Here is a 20,525-nt window from a genome sequence, read left to right as displayed (position 1 = left end):
CGTGTTGTTAAGCCTCCATGTGTTTGTGAGCCTTTTTGCTTTCTTTGTACAGTTTATTTCTAGTTTTATGCCTTTGTCGTCTGAAAAGTTGGTTGGTAGGATTTCAGTCTTTTGGAATTTACTGAGGCTCTTTTTGTGGCCTAGTATGTGGTCTATTCTGGAGAATGTTCCATGTGCACTTGAGAAGAATGTGTATCCTCTTGCCTTTGGATGTAGAGTTCTGTAGATGTCTATTCGGTCCATCTGTTCTAGTGTGTTGTTCAATGCCTCTGTGTCCTTACTTATTTTCTGTCTGGTGGATCTGTCCTTTGGAATGAGTGGTGTGTTGAAGTCTCCTAGAATGAATGCATTGCATTCTATTTCCTCCTTTAGTTCTGTTAGTATTTGTTTCAGGTATGTTGGTGCTCCTGTATTGGGTGCATATATATTTATAATGGTTATATCCTCTTGTTGGACTGAGCCCTTTATCATTATGTAATGTCCTTCTTTGTCTTTTGTTACTTTCTTTATTTTGAAGTCTGTTTTGTCTGATACCAGAATTGCAACACCTGCTTTCTTCTCTTTGTTGTTTGCCTGAAATATCTTTTTCCATCCCTTGACTTTAAGTCCGTGCATGTCTTTGGGTTTGAGGTGAGTCTCTTGTAAGCAGCTTATAGATGGATCTTGCTTTTTTATCCATTCTATTACTCTGTGTCTTTTGATTGGTGCATTCAGTCCGTTTACATTTAGGGTGATTATTGAAAGGTATCAACTTATTGCCATTGCAGGCTTTAAGTTTGTGGTTACCAAAGGTTCAGGGTTCGCTTCTTTACTATCTTATTGTCTAACTTAACTCACTTGTTGAGCTATTATAAACGCAGTTTGATGATTGATATGTAGCAGATGCCGAAGCTGTCTGGGTTAGTCTTGTCTGGATCATATTTTTTTGCCTTTTCATGTTGACAGGTGCTATTGACTGTCAGCTGGGAGGGCCAAACTTTTCACTTGCTCCTGGCCTTTCTTTACTGGGACAACTGCGACCCCTAGTGGCTTGTGTTGGCTAATTGCGTGTAGGCTGGGTCTTTGTGTCTTGCCTGGCCGAAGTGTAGGAATTTTCCTCTCTGCCTTTCTGTGGGCATGTTTTGCCTTAGGCTGTTTCTCTGCTTTCGCAGTGCCGGGAGGGGTAATGGATGGTGGGGCGGGGGGGGGGCTGTTTGGCTGTTTACTTCCGTGAGAGGTCTCAGAGCTGTTGCCCAGGGGGTTAGTGTGCTTGGTTTTCCCTGTAATTTCCAGCCACTGGGCTGTGACCTGTGTTGTTTCTGTCTAGCTGTTAAATCCCTGTCCCTTTAAGACTTTCAAAGAGCACTGGCTTTTCTTTGTCACAGGGGCATCAGCTTCGGCACCCGCTCAGAGGTCTTGCTGCCCTATTTCCCTAGTTTCCAGCCCTCCATGCATGCACTGTGTCTGCGCTCTGGTGCGGGTGGCTGGGGCTGGGTGTTTAGCAGTCCTGGGCTCCCTCTCCCTCCCGCTGGGAGCTGTGGGGAGGTGTGCTGGGGTCCTGCCAGCCGGGGCTTGTATCTTACCCCTTTCACCAGGCACTGGGCTCTTGCATGTGTCAATGTAGTCAGGCTGTTGTCTTGTGTCTTCTGGTCTCTCTTTTAGGATTAGTTGTATTTGTTGTACTTTCAAAAATATATATGTTTTTGGGAGGAGATTCCCACTGTCCTACTCACGCTGCCATGTTGGCTCCGCCCCACCTTATCTCATTCTTTTATAATGACATTGTCTTAACTAGGCCCTCAACATACATGGAGAATATCATACTATAAAATTTCTTTAATAATAAAACATAATTTAGAAAACTCAAGAGAAGGAAAGTGTATTGTATTTACAAAAATTTTTACTTGTTCCATTCTTCTTTCTTCCTTCTTAATGTTCTAAGATTTTGTCTTTTATTGTGTCCTTTCTGTTTAGATAATTTATTTTTATTCATTATTTAATATTAGGACTATTGGAGGCAGATGCTCTTAGTTTTCCTTCATCTGATAGTGTTTTTTTCCCTTGATTCCAGAATATATTTTCACTGGATATGGAATTCTTGGTTGATAGCTTTCTTTCAGCATTTGAATAATGTGTTACTTCCTTTGATTCTGATGAGAAACTGTTGTCAGTCACATTGCTTTTCTCTAAAAGGAAACGTATCAGTTCTCTCACTGCTCCAAAGACTTTTTCTTTGTATTCAGATGTATAATTATGCTGTATGTTGTCATGTGTTTCCTGGGGTTTATCTGTTTTGGATATGCTCATCTTCTTTTATCTGCAGATTTTTGTCTTTTGCCAAATTAAAAAATTCAGCCACTGTTGTTTTGTAATACATTTTAGCTCCATACACTTTTTCCTTTTCTTCTGGGGTGTGATGACATGAGTGGTCTTTTTTATAGTTTGACAAATACCTTAAGATCTGTTCACTTTCTTCAGCATATTTTTTCTATTATTTAAGTTGGATGATTCCTATAACTTTATCTTCAAGTTCACTGATTCATTCCTCTGTCTTTTCCCTTCAGTTTTTAAGCTCAACCAATGACTTTCTTGTTATTATATTTTTCAGACTTAAAATTCCTTTTGTTTTCACTTTATATCTTCTATTTCTTTACTGAGATGTTCTCCTTTTTCATTTATATCAACCTTGTTTTCAGTTATTCACTGAAGCATTTTTATAATGGCTGTTATAAAATCCTTGATAGGTAATAATATCATCTGTGTCATCTCAGTGTTTTTGTCTCTTGCCTTTTCACATTCTGCTGAGTTATAGTCTGGTCCCTTTGAACATTACATTATCAATCTCTGGATGATACTTAAAACTTTTGTTTTAGGAGGGCTCTTCTGACACCACTCCAGTGAGGGCAATAGGTGCCCCTTGTTACTACCAAGTGTTCATGGAATACCAGGGTCTCTACTCTGCCTCTGCTGACATCTAATTTTTGGTGTAGGAACTCCTTGTTATTTCCTGGTGGTCATGGAACTTTAGGCTCATCACTGAGCTTCCAGTGAAATCCCCCTGGATATATGAAGTAAAAGGAAACCCAAGGGACTTGCTACTCTGTTGGGCATAGGGTCTTAAGGTCTTTAGCTTGTATTCTTCTTTTTTTCCACCTCCACAGAAGCTTCTCTGTTTATTTAAATATAAATTTAAGTATTTTAAGCTGAACTTACATAAGGAATGCATATACTCCATCTTGCTTAAAATTGGAAGTCCAGACAGTGTAGGTTTGACCTGTAGATAGACAAATTGACCAATGGAATAGCACAATAGGTCTAGAAACTTTGAAATGTTTCTTTTGAAGCAATAATATATATATATATATATATATATATATATATATATATATATTAATCTGTATATATTGGAGACTATGAGAGGAACTTTGCCAATACTGTCTCTCCCCAAAAGTGACACTATGGAACGCTGACTTTGCCAGTAATTACCAATATTGGGGTGGAGTGGAATGGTGAGTAACTTCTTAGCTTCCCCAGTTGGGCAATACACTGCTGAATAAAACTGTTTTTCTCCCATGACACCCAGAGTATTGAGGTGTGACTTCCATGACTGGTGGGAAGGAGGAGATTGGAAAATAAATGAGAAGAAACCTTACATCATTAAATGAACAAATATTAGGAACATTGCAGTATCAGGAGTCTAGAGAGAAGGGGGGCAGAAAGTTTATTTAAATAGCAGTGAGGTGTTCTTAAACCTGGGGAGAGACTTGGACATCCCCGTTCATGAGACTAATAAATCACCCTATTATCACAATTCAAACAACCTTCTCCAAGACCCATGGTAATGGAATTGTCAAAATTCAAAGACAGAGAATTCTAAAAGCAGCAATATGAAAAAATATTGCAAACTATAAAGGAAACCCCATTAGTCTATCAGCAGTTTTCTCAGAAGAAATCCTACAGGTCAGGAGATAGTGGAATAATATATTCAAAGTGTTAAAAGAAAAAAAATCCAGCCATGAATACTGTCTGGCACAGTTTTTGTTCAGAAGTAAAGAAATAAAGACTTTCCCAGACAAATGAAAGTTAAAGGAATTTATCACACTACACTGACTTGACAAGAAATGTTCAAAGGGGTTCTTCCAGCTTTAAATGAAAAGATGCTAATGTGTAACACAAACACATTAAAATATGAAATGTGGTCTATTACCCATTTATGTATAAATAAAGGCCAAAGGAAACAGTATTAAAAATAGTCATAGCTACTATAGTTTGCCAATATAAAAGAGATGAATTTGATATTAAAAACATGAAGAGTAAAAGGGTAAAGCTTTCATATGCAATCAAATTTAACTTGCTATCAGCTTAAATGGACTGCTTTTATATCTGAGATGTTTTATGTAAGCCTAATTGTAACCACAAACAAAAATCTAGAGTAGATTTGCAAGAGAAAAAGAGAGGGGACTCAGAGCATACCACCACAGTTAATAACTGAGTCAGAAGATTAAGAAAAGTGGGGGGGAATAGGAAAAATTAAACTAAAAAATAGGCAGAAGGCAATTACATGTCATTAATAAGTGCTTACTTAGCAATAATTGCTATAAATATAAATGTATTGCATTCACTAATCAAAAGGCATAGAATGGCTGGATAGATAAAAATAAAATCCACCAATATCTTGTCTGCAAGAGACTTATTTCAGCTTTGAGGCCGCACATCAGCTCACAGTGAAGGGGAGGAAAGTGTTATTCCATGCAAGTGGAAACCAAAAGAAAGTGGGAGCAGCAATACTTATATTAGACAAAATAGACTTTAACACAAAATGATAACAAAAGACAAAATATCATGATCTAATAACAAAGGAGTAAGTTCAAAAGAAGATATAGCAATCATAAATATACACACACTGAATATCAGAGCACCTAAATCCATTAATAGTAATAGTTATGAAAAGAAAAATAGACAATTCAATAATTCTAGGGGACTTCAATACTTTACTTTCAGGAATGTACAGATCAACCAGAATGAAAATCACAATGAAATATTGGACTTGGGCCACACATTAGACATACAGACATATATAGAACATTCTGTCCAACAGCAACAGAATACGTATTTCCTCAATGCACACAGAACATTCAGGATAATCAAATGACAGGCCATAAAACAAGTCAGCAAATTTAAGAAGACTGAAACAATACCAAGTATCTCTGACCACAATGATCAGAAAGAAATTGGCAAGGGGAAAGCTGGAAAATTTACAAATATATGGAAATTAAACACTATGAACAACCAATGGGCCAAAGAAGAAATCAAAAGGGAAATTTTCAAAAATCTTTAAACAAATGAAAATGGAAACAATGAAAAAAATTATTGGATGCTGCAAAAACTGTTCTTAGAGGAAAGTTTGTAGCAATAAATGCATGTATTAATAAAAAAGAAATGTCTCAAATAAACAACCTAGTTTTACACCTTAAGGAAGTAGAAAAGAAAGAACAAACAGCCCACAATTAGCAGAAGGAAAGAAATGATAAAGTTCATATTATAAATAAATGAAATAGAAACAAGAAAAATAGAAAATATTAAGAAAACTGGCAACTGGGTTTTTTGAAAGGTAAGCAAAACTGACACATCTTTAGCTAGGCTAAGAAAAAAGGAAGGAAGTCACAAAAAATAAAATCAGAAATAAAAAAGGAAGCATTACAACTGATACCACAAAAATGAATAGGACTATATGAGAATGCTATGAAAAACTTATGACAACAAATTGATAATAGATAAAGAAGTAATAAATAATTTCTTAGAAACCTACAACCTACCAAGACTTAATCAGGAGGAATAGAAAATCTGAATAGACCAATAGCAAGTAAGAAGATTAATTAATGAGAAACTCTCCCAACACAGAAACTCTCAGGACCAGATAGTTTCACTGGTGAATTCTACTAAATATTTGAAGAATTAATGCCAGCATTAATTCTTCCAAAAAATTAAAGAGGAGGGAACACTCCCAAACTCATTTTATTAGGCCAGCATTACCCTAATACCATAGCCACATGAGAACACTACAAAAAAAAGAAAACTATAGGCCAATTTCCCTGATATATGTAGATGCAAAAATTCTCAAGAAAATGTCACACTGAATTCAACAACACATTAAAAGGATCATAAGGTATGATTTAGTAGGGTTAATCACTGGAATGCAAGGATTACACAACATAAGCAAATCAATAAATGTAATACATCACATCAATAGAATAAATTATAAAAATTATATGATCAACAAATTATATTAATTCAACAACTTAGGTGAATGAACCTCAATAGATACAGAAAAAAGCATTAAACAACAATATGTCATGATAAAAGTGTTTAACAAATTGTTACTTCTAGTAACATACCTCAACATAATAAAGGCAAACATGTCAACACACAGCTAACATACCCATGGTGGAAAGTTGAAAGCTTTTTTTCTAAGATCAGGAACATGACAAGGAAGAATACTCACACAATCAGGTAAGATAAAGAAATAAAATATATCCAAGTTTAAAAGGAAAAAGGAAAATTGGTTTTTACATATAATATAATTTTAGAGAAAATCCTAAAGATTCAACCAAAAAACTGTTGGAACTCATTAACAAATTCATTAAGTTGCAGGATATAAAACCAACATTCAGAAATCCATTGAATTTCTATGCATTAACAACAAAATATCTGAGAAAGAAATAAAACAATCCCATTCATAATTGTGTTAAAAACAATGAAATACTTAAAAATAAACTTAACCAAGGAAGTGAAGGATTTATACAATAAAAGCCATAATACTTTGATGAAATAAATTGAAAAAGACATAAACATATGCAAAGATATCCTGTTAAAGGAACAGAAGAAACTATGCTACTCAGTCATCTAAAGACTCCATGCAATCTGTATCAAAATGCCAATGACAGTTTTTTAAAGCTATAGAAAAGCTTTCCTAAAATACATATGGAATCAAAACACCATGAAAAGCCACAGAAATCTTAAGAACAAAATAGGAGGCATAAAGCTATAATAATTAAAACAGTATGCTACCAGAATAAAATAGACATGTCAAATGAAATAGAATAAAGAAACAAAACAAATAGACAAAATAGAGTTAGACTCATAGACACAGAGAATAGATTTTTGGTTGCCATAAGGGAGGCTGATGTGGAGTGGGGTGGGTGAAATAGGTAGAGGAGATAGAGAGGCACTAAATTCCAATTATAATATAAATTAGGCAAGGGATGAAAATACAGCATAGGGAATATAGTGAATAATATTGTAATATCTTTGTATGTTGACCAGTCATAATTATACTTACTATGACAAGCACTTAACAATGTGGTAACTATAGAATCACTGTGTTGTATACCTGAAACCATATAATATTGTATATCAACTATAATTCAGTGAAAAAGAATAGAGAATCTATCAACAAACTCCCACAAAATAAGGTAAAGTAATATTTTGTGGGGGATGGAAATGCTAATGACGGAGCTGTGCACAGTGCTTGGCTTGCTAAAATACAGATAGGGATCTCCAGAGGGCTGCATGGGACTACTGGATGGGGTGTAGACTCTTGGAATGCTGGGGTCCGCATAAAGACTTTATCATTGGAAATCTGAGAGAGTCGCCTGTTCCTGTTGTTCCCATGAGCCTGAAGCTTGGCTTGTTAAGATATAGATAAAAACTTCCAGAGGGAGTCATGGGACTACAGGATGGGGTATAGACTCTTGGAATGCCAGGGTCTGCATAAAGACTATCATTGGAAAGCTCTGAGAGTCGCCTGCTCCTGTTGTTCCCATGAGCCTGAAGGTGTTTTTTCACAAATGCTGTTTTTGCATAGTACAGTTCTAGTTTAACCAAGTATGTAGCACACATAGAGCTCTGCTTTGTGGGTCTGATAATAATCAAAACATGAAAACCTTTGATTGTATGAAAGGTTTAAGACTAATCACATCCTGTAACTCTCTGCACTTGTGTGATCTGAAATTGTGGTATTTTTAATCATGATGTAAAGATTTGAAAGCACACAATAAATACAAGAGCGAACAGAGGAAAAGGGTCTTCGCTTCTGAGCGCTAACCCCCTCGCCTTCTCCTCTCTTGCTGTAAAGTAAGGTGTGCAGTAATCCTTCATCCATTGTCTCATGGATTTCTGGTCATTCCCAGCAATATTTGAAAAGGGAGCCAAGAATTCTTTTCCCCAAAGGAGAAAGGAGAGTCTCTTCAATAAACAATGCTCAGAAACTGACAACCCCAGGCAGAAAAATGAAATTGGTCCCCTATCTTCTACCACTCAGAAAAATTAACTTGGAATGGGTTAACAACTTAAACATAAAATGTAATACTGTAAAATCCCTGGAGGTAAACTTTAAAAAGAAGCTCTTTGACATTGATCTTGGCAATATTTTTTGGATATGACACCAAAACGCATGCAACAAAAACAAAAACCAACAAGTGGGACGACCTCAAACCAAAAAGCTTCTCAAATAAAAGAAATAATCCCCAAAATAAAAAGGCAACCTATAAAATGGGAGAAAATATTTGTAAGCCATACATTGAAGAAGGGTTTAATACCAAAAACTATGTAAAGAGTACATACAACAAAATAACAAGAACAACAAAACAAGCAATCTGATTGTTTTGGGCAAAGGGGCAAAGGATCTGAACATTTTTCCGAAGAATATATTCAAATGGCCAACAAGTACATGAAAAGATGCTCAACATCACTAATAATCAAGGAAATGCCAATCAAAAACACAATGAGATATTACCTCATACCTCTTAGAATGCCTATAACCAAGAAGACAAGAGATAACAGATGTTGGCAAGGAAGTGGAGCAGAGAGAACCCTTGCACACTGTTGGTGAGAATGTATATTGGTTCAGCCACTATAGAAAACAGTATGGAGGTTTCTCAAAGAAAATAAAAAATTCAAGTAGCATATCATCCAGTAATAACACTTCTTGGTATACATCCCAAGGAAATGAAAATAGGATATTGGAAAGATATTTGCACTTCCATGCTTATTGTGTCATTATTCACAATGGCCATGATATGGAAACAACCTTACTGCTTATCACTGGATGAATGGATAAAGATGTAGTATATATTTATACAACGGAATATTACTCATTCATGAGAAAGAGGGTAATCCTACCATTTGTGGCAATATGGATGGACTTTGAGGGGATTGTGTTAAGTGAGACAAGTCACAGAAAGACAAATATATGACATCATTAATATGTGGAATTTAAAAATGCCAAACTTGTAAAAACAGATAATAAAATGGTGGCTACCAGGGGCTATGGAATGGGTGAATGGGGAGATGTTAGTCAAAGAGTGCAAATTTGCAACTAGAAGATAAATAAGTTCTGGAGACCTAATGCACAACATAGAGTGATTGTAGTCAACATTACTGAAGTGCACATTTCAAAGTTGCTAAGAAACTAGATCTTAAATATTTTGACCATTAAAAGAAACACTATTTATGTGAAGTGGTAGAAGTATTAGTTAATCATATTGGTAGAGTGTTAGCTAATCATCTATAGTGGTGATCATATTGCAATATATAAATGTATATATAAATGCAATATATAAATGTATCAATTTAAAACATTGGACACCTTAACACAAAATTATATGTCAATTATCATAAGTAAGTAATCTAGTAAATAAATACAAGCTCCCAAACTCCAGCCTAGTTCTATTGGCATTTGTATTTCTCAAACAGCTTTATTGAGGTATTACAGACATCTTAAAAATGACACATTTAATGTATACAGTGTGATAGATTAGGATTGATATATATATATATCCATGAAAACATCACCATAATCAAAGTAATAAATATACATCACCTTCCCCCAGATCAATGAAATAGAAAATGCAAATGGAGAAAATCAGTGAAACAAAAGGGTCCTTCTTTGAAAAGATCAATAGCATTGACAAGCATTTAGTGAAACTGACAAAGGAAAATGAAAGAAGACACAAATTACCAATATCAGGAATGAAATAGGGCATATAACTACAGATACTGTCATTAAAGTGACAAAAGGGAATATGAGAAAACCTTTGTATGAAAGGTTATATGCATGTAAGTTCAACAACTTAGGTGGCTATCCATTGATCAATGTCTTAGAATCCACAAATTACCCATATTCAGCCAATATGAAATAGATAAGCTAAATAGTCCTAAAATTGAATCCAAAATTTAAAAGGATGAGAAAAAGTAAATCTTCAGATTCAAATCATTTCACTTTAAAATTATACCAAACATTTAGAGAGCTATTTGTGTTAATACTACATGGAATATGAAAGGTGTTGTTTTTGCCCTCTTGGAGTTTACAGCAAAGCATGGAAAATAAATAATAAATAGTTGCAAGTATCATGAGTAGTAGGAATTCTTTGTACATCGTCATTGCACATTATACTTTTAAATACACCTCCATTTATGCTGTAGAAGGATCACACATTTTTGGGGTAGGAATGGGAGCAGCACGGGGCTGAGAGTAAGTGTAGGGAAATTGTTCCTAAGAAATGAGATGTAAATTGGAATATTAAGGATGCGTAGGAGTTGACCAGGTAAAGAACAACAGGAGAATATTCAGATGGTAAAGAATATCATGTTCAAAACTGTGAAATGGAAGAGGGCATGGCACATTCAAGGAACTGAGAGGAGGTCAGTGGAACTGGCAGGAGTGGAAACAGGGACTGAAGATAGAAAAGGCTGAGAAGCTAAATTTGACCTTGTGGTTCAAGTTAAAGGCTTAGACATTATTCAATGTGCATTTGGAACCCATCTAATCAGGAAAGATACACAATCAATGTTCATTTAAAAGATTGCTTTGGTTAATGCGTAAAGGATTGCAAAGTCATAAGAACAGTTATAAGGAGATTGGGTAATAAATTATTTAATTAGGTCAGTCTAGAGATGATAGTGTACTGGGCTACAGTCACACTGAATATAGAGAGGGAATAAGATGGAATAAAAATATTTTGGTAATAGAATAAGATTTACTGATAGGCTGTCTGTGGAGGGTGATGGAAAGGGAAGAAGACATACATTGCTCTCTTTGCCTGGGAGGTGGTGTTTCCATCAATAAGAACATTTTCAGTGTATGTAAAATGCCTGACACAGCACCTGGTACATAGGAAGTGCTCTAGAAGTGTGAATTCTCTTATCTTTTGGCATTAACATAAACAAAACAAAACATAAAGCCCAGCTTTCCATTCCTTGGACAGCAATTGTTTCACTGAAGGGAACTTTGGGAGAAAATCAAGTTATGAGGCTTCCTCTTTCTACTTAATTTCCACTTCAGTTTGTCTTTTCCTTGGGATAATCAATGGTTTCATGAGGGCTACCCCTGAGTGTACTGAGTCCTTGAACTGGAATGGGGTTTGTACCTTCGCAGGAGGAGGAGTGTCCTGAAGCATGTGTTAAGTTCATGACCATGCTGTGAGGCCTTTAGAGACCTCTGTAATACACTGACATTTGCACACCTTTAGACTTGGATCAAAGGAAGTGGCCTCAGAACACTGTGATCTGACTATCCCTACGATTTCCTCAGCAAGAGGGTCCCTATGCCTGGTAAGGGATATCTAGCCAGAGTTTGCCCTCTCCCAGGGTAAACCACCACCCCTTTCCTCTTGGACTGCTACCCCCACACTTAGAAGGAAATGGCTTGGAAGCAGTACAGAGCAGAAAAATCTGAGGGAAGAATGCATGAAGAAGGACTGCTTGCAGAGATGGATGAAAGCAGGTAATACAGTGCTGTCTGAGGGGCAGGGAATGAAGCTGGGTAACAAAATAAAAAGACTTAAAGAACAAGGGTGAATGTAAACACAGATGGGAAAAAAATAACATTTCTAGAGGTTCATTTTTAGCTGGTCTAAGTTGGAGTCCTGAGAGGCATAACCAAAGGGACCTATGAAACCTAAGGACAAGTATTTTATCTTATGTGAGATATATATTGGTTACCTGACTGACCTTGAAAACATTCTTTTCTCTTTCTAAATTTCAGGTTGCCCAACAGCACCATGAGAAGTTGGAATTAGAAGATCTCTAAACTCTGGCAGCGTGTGATTCTAGATAAAGGATCAAGTGATCCATATGGGATAAAGGAAGTGACTTAGTTGTTAGTTGTCTCTGGCAGTAGAGGGAATGGAGGCTAGAGGGATGCAGAAGATTGAGAGACCTCTTTCAAAAGATACCATGAATAAAGCACATATCACAACCTCTGGCAATTAAATGTAACATTTACCAATGGGCTTCAGGGTTTTCTATAAGTATACCCCAAATATGGGTCTTGGCTTTGGCTATGGAATGGCTGTCTTTGATGCCTTGTAACACATTATGACCTCTGGCTGATCTGAAAGCTTTGCTTACTTAAATGATGGCTAATGTTCTCATTAAAAAGATACACAGAAAAGGTAATTTTGAAAATCTCAACAATTTGTCCTTGACAAACAAAAGGAAGGTGTAAGCCTAATACATCACTTGACAGCAAAATTTAATTAGAATAGGGCAGGATCCATAGATGGAAGCTTGATAAAACATATTTGAATTTAATATAAGAAAGAGCACTGTAGCTGCCTCAGGGTGAGGATGGGGCCTATCACCACAGGTGACCACAGAATGAGTTTAGGAAGGTAAATTTATTCCTTTCATAGTGATTGCTCTCCTTTCGTGTTATATTTATTAGGCAGTTTTAAGTTGCAAGGAAAAGAGTACCTGGTTTAGCTTAGGTCAGATCTTGTGTTATGTAGAGGTACCTTGAGAGATATGGAAGATACGGGGTGAGACAGAATTATATAACCTCAGGGAGAATGAAAATAATGACTCAGCTTCATTGAATTAGAACTCAAACAGAGTTTGAGATGAAATGCTCCCTACTTTGTACCCCTAGGGCAGCTCCTTGATAGAAGGTACTCCATTTGGGTTCATATTGTCTGGGAAAATACACCATCATATCAAACATCTTAAAGTGCGCATAGCCTTTGCTCAGCAAATACATTTCTATGAATATTTAGGCAAACATTGAAGATAGCCACAAACACTTGGCTATGGTGGTCTTCCTAACATATTTTAAACTATTATTTTAAAAAATTGACATTAAAATTACCTTTTTTATAATGCAGTTCTGTAATCACCAGCTTAGTCAAAATGTAGGCATTCCCTAGATTTTTGCTTTGTGTACAACATAAGGCTTTTATAAAATACCTCACAGCAAAAACAGTCTATTTTATGCTGATATCAAGTTTTCATTTTCCTATAAACACTCTACCCATTTCTTCCTCCACTTTTATTTTTTTGATGTCCAATTTATCTCTTTTTATGCTCTGCATTTGTTAACAAATTATAGTAGCTATACTTAGTATTAATATTATTTTCCATTGATCTTTATACTATAGTTAAGTAATTAACACACCATCCTAATATAGAGTTACAGTTTTCTAATTATGTTTTTTTACCTTTACCAGAATGTTGTGTACTTTCATATATACTCATATGACTGATTAGTGTCTTCTTCTAGATTTAAAGAATTACTTTCAGTATTTATTCCAAGGCAGATGTAGAGGTGGTGGTCTCCCTCAGCTTTTGTTTGTCTATGAAACCTTTATTTCTCCTTCATATCTGAAGGATAACTTAGCTGGACAAAGTGTTTTTGGTTGCTACCTCTTTTTTGTCTTTTCAACACTTTGAGTATATCATTCCATTCTCTCCTGGACTGTAGAGGTTCTGCTGAGAAATCCACTGACAGCCTAGTGGGGGTTAACTTGTAGGTTACTTTCTCCCTACCCCACCCCTGTCTGCCTTTGATATTCTTTCCTTATTATTGATTTTTGACAGTTTATTATAATGTGTCTTCAACAATGTCTTTTTGCATTGAGTTAATATGGTCTTTCATTAACTTCAGAGAGTTGAATGTCCAAGTCCTTCCTCAGTTTTGGAAAGTTCTCAGGTATTTGTTTAAATATACTCTTTTCCCTTCTCTTCTCATTCTAGAATCCCAATTATTTTAATATTTGCCTTTTTGGTAGAAACTGATAGCTCTCATGGAGCTTCTCCATTTTTTAAAAATCTTAGTTATTTCTTCTCTTCTAACAGAATTATTTCTATATTCCTACTTTCCATGCCACACATTCTTTCTTTCAAATGGTCTGCCCTATTATTGATGCTCTATTATATTTTTTCTTTTCAGCAAATTATTGAGCTCCAGAATTTTTGTTTTGATCTTTTTTATAATTGCAACCTTTTTTGGTAAAGAACCACTTTAGTTCATTAACTTTATTCCTGAGCTCATTGAGTTGAGTTCTGAGGTTCCTCGTGGCTCACCTAACTTCTTCTTAACAGCTATTTTGAATTTTTTATCAATCAAATCACAATATCCTGTGTCTTTAAGTTCAGTTTTTGGATAATTATTATTATTATTTATGATTATTTTTAGAATGCCTGGTGTAAGAAAACAAGATGGTTACAGGGATGACTTGGTATACACAATACATTCCATAGGATCCTGCACTCTGCCAGTGGTGTGATACAGGTTGGACTCTAACCACTTGGCATCCAAAGCAAAGTGGGCAATTCAACTAGTAAGAAAAATCACACAATTGTTGAAACAAAAATAAACCAGTTGTTCAGGTGAAGCAGCAGTTTTCCTAGAAGTTCCTTTTCTATGACTCCCCAGAGGTCCTGTATGATCTAAGGGAGAACATCCCCTCATAATAACCCCTATAATCAAAACATTAACTGTGTCTTTTTGTGATACCTATTTCCTTTATTTTCAAAGTGTTTGTACGTATATGGTTCTGCTTTCACATTTTAAATAGCAGACAACTCTTAACTAAAGTTTTATGTCTTTGGTTCTTACAATTCAACAGGCTGGCCAATGTTTGTTGCATACAGTGCAGAAGACAATGTGAGCTGTAGCCCTTCAGTGGGGCCTGCCTTTGACATTTGAGGAAGTTAGCAGAGCCTTGCAGGAGTGCATTGTATGCTGTAAAAGGGACTTACACCAAGTCCCACAGCAACATGGGACAATAGTTAAGGGGATGACGCCCCTCATCAGGTTGCAGATAGATTATATTGGGCCATGCGTCTGTGAGAAGGGTAGCAATATGTCATGACTGATGTGGAAAAATGTACTGGACTTCTGGATGCTTTTCCTGCACATTACACAGAGCAGCAAATGACCAAAAGAGGCCTGGAACATCTCTTTGCAGCCTGTGACTGACCACACATAATTGAGAGTGGTCAAGGCATCCACTTTTCCGGACATGCACTACAAGAATCGGTGCAATAATTAATGATCAAATGGAAGTTTCATGTACCATATAATCCTACTGTGGAAGGCATAATAGAGAGATTCAATGGTTTGTTTGAACCTGGCCTGAATTCAGTCACCAATAGTCTACCAGGATGGTTAGTCCACTTATGCACAGTGCTAAAGTGTTTGAATGAAAATCCCCAGAAAGGGGCATGAGCCCTGACATACATTTTTGCTTCCCCTGTACAAGTGCAAGTACAAACTAAGGAGGAATCATTGAAACCATGATTTGGCTCCCAAAATAGTATCTTGCTACCAGCACCAACTGCAAAAACCCTGGAGACTCTGTTCAGTGGACATGGCCTTGAAAGTTTCAACACATGGACAAGCAATGGCTGGCCATCCTGTCACATTGGGGACAAGGCCTGGATGCTGGCCTCCTATGTATTCCTGAAGTAATGGCAGACTGTCCCCAACGATGATGGTAATGTACCCTAAGTGGCTGGAAGTTAAGATAATCCTACTGGGGAGTTTTTGTTTTGTCTTTATGGCCAGTGCATACACCTCCAGTAGCAGTATATATAGACTCCTCAGTAACTCCCACAGGGAGAGGTGTAAAGATGTGGTATACTAGACTTAGACGGGATCCCCTTTCTGCCATAGTCCCATCACAGGACCACTCTTTTGCATGCATCCTACCTAATGGACAAGATCTGCCTATGTTAGAGTAAATAAAACATGTGCCTTATCACCCTTAATGTTAATTGCCTCTAACGTCTTTGTGGCACACACCCTATCAAAAACTATACTCACTGGGTGCACATGGAGCTCTGTATCAGTACTGCTACTGGCCTCTCATGGAAAATGTGAAATATGATGTGAACTGAGACTGGTTTGAATACAGTTGGAATAACCACTTGAGGGCAACTAATCTCAGGCTTGAGGAATAGTATAAATATTTTTATCTGTATCATAATTTTCCTTTTTATCTGTATGTCATTGTTATACTCTGTTGCTGTTGTAGAATCTAGTTACAATGCTCCAGTTTTCTCACACAGGGATGATCACAGAAGATTGAGGGTATGTAGATGGTGAGGTGAGAATCCTGGATGTGTGGAGTGTAGGGAAAATGAATGTTCCTATGGCCAGTATCCTCACCTGACCCTAAACTACTTGATGATGTAATTGGCCCAAAGCATAGACTAACGCTTACATACCCATTGGCAATGAGCCATTATTGTCAGTGTTACTATATAAAGCACTTAGCCCAGAGATGCGAGGATTAAAGATGGCATAATAGGAAGGCAATAAAGAAACCACCTCCCAACAACACATAAAAAAGGCAAATACAGCAAATGCAGCTAGATCTGAAAATGATCTGAAGACCCCCTATACCTGAGGAAGAAGAGAGGACCACACAGAAAAGTGAGAGGAGACAGAGCTGGGTTCAAGTGAGATGCACACCCTCCCCAACCCCAGCCTATGGGAAGGAGACAGAGGAATGGAGCAGGAAGAGTGTAAAAGCCCATGAGTGCTACACACCTGTACTTGGAGATCTGCTCTGGGAGCACAAGCCCACATTACACTTGGTTCCAGTGATTACTGAGACTGGACACCAGGGGTAGGCAGAACATTCTGGGAGGCTGAGACTCCAGCCAGTGTGAAGAACAGGCATACTCCACCAATCCGGAGACACAAAGAAGAGGCAGCAGTTTGAAAAACTTGCCAGTAGTTGGAGGAGTACTAGACTGCACAAGGGTTGGATGGAACTCTCTCAAGGACAACAGGCAGGTACAGGATACCTCCCCAAACCCTCCTTGGCCCAACAGATTGGCAACTCCTGAGAACCCCAGATGGTACATCCCTTTTGTCGGCAGTGCAGACCCAAGTCTCCTCCATGTGCATATGCTGCTGACAGACAACCTACTTGGCTCAGTGGCAGCATCAGACTTTGCTGCCTGGAAGGCAGAGGGAGACTCTCCCATGTTGCCTGCCTCCATTTTAGCCCAACTGGAGATGTGCCTGGAGGCGTCAGCCCCAGGAGGTCTTTCTTACATGTGGGTGTGCATCTGTCTGGGGAAGAGCCATAAAAAAGTCTGCCCACCCAATAACCTTGCATCCCTGCCATTGCTTCTGTCCAGGCAGAGAGTGGCCCCATGCACAACAAGCTCAACAGAGATTCCTGAACTGATCACAAAGATGTCCACTCAAGCAAATTGTCCACCTAGATGTAGACCACTACAGCAGCAACACAGGAGGCCCCACCCATAACATTTCAACAGCTGGGATTCCTGAAAAATAGAACCATGCAGTAGAGAGTAAAAAGTCTTGAGGTTCTGGGCACCACAACACTCATCATAAAGCTATTACTCTTTAGACCAGAAAACATACCAGAGACATCTAATACAAAGGGAGAAACACAGACTGACAAGATGAGAAGGTAGAGGAATTTGATCCAAACAAAACTAGAAGAGAAAAAGGGTTAAATGAAACAGAGATCACCAATCTTCTTGATAAAGATTTCAAAATAAAAGTCATAAACATGCTCACAGATTTACAGAAAAGTATACACGATCTCAAGTAGGGCTTCAACAAAGAGATAGGAAACATGAAAAAGAGTTACTCAGAGCTGAAGAATGCAGCATATTAAATAAAACATACAATGGAGGGATTTAAAAGTAGATTAGATCATGTAGAAGAGATGGTAAATGAAATAAAAATTAGGGAACAGGAAAACAAAGAAACTGAGGAACAGAGAGAAAATATTATGTCTAGAAATTAAAGAATGCTAAGAGAACTATGTGACCAATCCAAATGGAACAGGATTCTCATAATAGGTGTACCAGAAGGAGAAGAAAAAGACAAAGGGAAAGAAAGTCTCTTTGAGGAAATAACTCTTGAAAGTTTCCCCTATCTGGGGAAGAAAATAGACACTGAGATCATAGAAGTGCAGAGATCACCTCACAAAAGGAACCACAGCAAAAAAAAAAAACACCAGGACATATAATAATTAAAATGGCAAAGATCAAGGATAAGGAGAGTATGTTGAAAGCAGCTGGAGAGAGAAAAAGATTACTTATAAAGGAAACCCCATCAGGCTATCAGCAGTCTTCTCAACAGAAACTCTACAGGCCAGAAAGGAGTGGTATGATATATTTACTGTACTAAAACAGCCCAACAAGAGGACATAACTATTATAAATGTCTATGCACCCAACATAGGAGAGCCTAAATATTTAAAACAAATATTAACAGAATTAAATGAGGAAATAGATTGTAACACATTCATTTTAGTAGACTTTAACGCACCACTCACATCAGAAAGTTCATCCAGACAGAAAATAAATAAGGAAATAGAGGCACTGAACAGTATATTAGATGAAATTGACTTAACAGATATCTGCAGTACATCCAAAAGCAGCATTACACACATTATTCTCAAGTGTACATGGAAGTTCTCCAAAAGAGATCACAAAGTAGGCCTCAAGAAAAACTTCAATAAACTAAAAAATATTGAAACTGCATTAAGCAGCTTCTCAGGACCCCAATGGTATGAAAGTAGAAATAAATTACACAAAGAAAACAAAAAGACTTACAAACAAATGAAGCCTAAACAACATGCTTCTAAATAATCAATGGATCAATTACCAAATTAAAATTGAAATCAAGCAATACATGGAGACAAATGAAAACAAAAACATAATAGCCCCAAATCCGTGGGATGTGGCAAAGTCAGTTCCAAGAGGAAAGTACATAGAAATACAGGCTTACCTCAGGAAACAAGAAAAATCCCAAATAAACAGTCTAAAATCACAATTAAAGAAACTAGAAAAAGAAGAAAAAATGAAACCAAAGTCAGTAGAAGGAAGGATATAATAAATATCATAGCAGAAATAAATGAAAGAGAGAAGAATAAAATAATAGAAAAAATCAATGAAACGAGGACCTGGTTCTTTGAGAGAATAAACAAAATAGATAAACCCTAGCCAGGCTTATCAAGAAAAAAAAAAGTGTACACACATAAACAGAATCACAAACAGAATCACAATCCATTGTGGTATCACAATGGATACCACAGAAATATAAATAATTGTTACAGAATACTATGAAAACTTATATGCCAATAAATTGGACAATTTAGAAGAAATGGACAACTTGCTAGAAAAGTACAACTTTCACGACTGACTGAGAAATAAAGAAAATCTGAACAGAACAATTACTAACAATGAAATTGAACCGGTAATCAAAAAGTTCCCCAAAAGCAAAACTCCAGGTAAAGATGGCTTTACAGCCAAATTCTACCAAACATTTAAAGAAGAGCTAATACCCATCCTTCTTAAAGTATTCCAAAAAGTAGAGGAGGAGGGAAAACTTCCTAAATCATTCTATGAGGCTAGCATTACTCTAACCAAAGACACCACAAAAAGAAAATTAAATAATATACCCAATGAACATCAATGCAAAAATATTCAACAGAATATTAGCATACTGAATCCAAAAATACATAAAAAAGATCATCCATCATCATTAAGTGGGATTTATTCCAGGATGGAAGGATGGTACAGTATTCATAAACCAATCAATATCATACACCACATTAACAAAAAGGATGAAAACCACATGATCACCTCAAAAATGCTGAGAAAGCATTTGACAAAATTTACATCAATTATTAAAACTCAACAAAATGGGTATAGAGGGTACATATCTCAATCTAATAAAGGCTATATATGGCAAACCCAAAACCAACATCATACTTATACTTAATAGCAAAAAGGTGAAAACTTTTCCACTAAGGTTGGGAACAGGACAGGATTCCCACCCTCATCACTTTTATTCAACATAATACTGGACGTCCTAGCCACAACAATCAGACAAAACAAAAAGATAAAAGGTATCCAAACTGGTAAGGAGAAATTTAAACTATCAATATTTGCATATGACATGATATTATAGATAGAAAACCCTATAGAATCCACCAGAAAACTATAAGAACTAATAACTTAATTCAGCAAAGTTCCAGTATACAAAATTAGTACACAGAAATCTATTATTATATACTAAAAATGAACTAGCAGAAAGAGAAATCAGGAAAATAATTCCATTTACAGTTGCATCAAAAAGAATAAAATACCTAGGAATAAACATGATCAAGGAGGTGAAAGACCTATACCCTGAATACTACAAGACACTCATGAGAGAAATCAAAGAAGACACCAATAAATGAAAATACATCCCATGCTCATGGATAGGATGAA

The 20,525-nt window shown here is 36.6% G+C and overlaps 1 protein-coding gene across 4 annotated transcripts in view; it reads left to right on the top strand.

The window, feature by feature from the left end:
* The window catches only part of OPHN1 (oligophrenin 1), a 665,513-nt gene extending 652,234 nt beyond the window's left edge, over positions 1-13,279 (top strand). The window contains exon 25 of one of the 4 annotated variants that reach the window (XR_005061052.2): positions 12,023-13,279. Coding sequence is in view for 1 of the 4 variants with exons in the window: in XM_037017099.2 (XP_036872994.1) it covers positions 12,023-12,042 (20 nt within the window). In the remaining 3 variants the exon portion in view is untranslated. The remainder of the gene's footprint in view (positions 1-12,022) is intronic. The other 3 variants (XR_005061051.2, XM_037017099.2, XM_037017090.2) reach the window with 3 other exon arrangements.
* The last annotated feature ends 7,246 nt before the right edge of the window (positions 13,280-20,525 follow it).

Source organism: Manis javanica, chromosome X (assembly GCF_040802235.1).
Source record: "Manis javanica isolate MJ-LG chromosome X, MJ_LKY, whole genome shotgun sequence".
NCBI lineage: Eukaryota > Metazoa > Chordata > Mammalia > Pholidota > Manidae > Manis > Manis javanica.
Note: the sequence above shows the minus strand (reverse complement) of the source record. Positions and strands in the feature narration are given on the sequence as shown.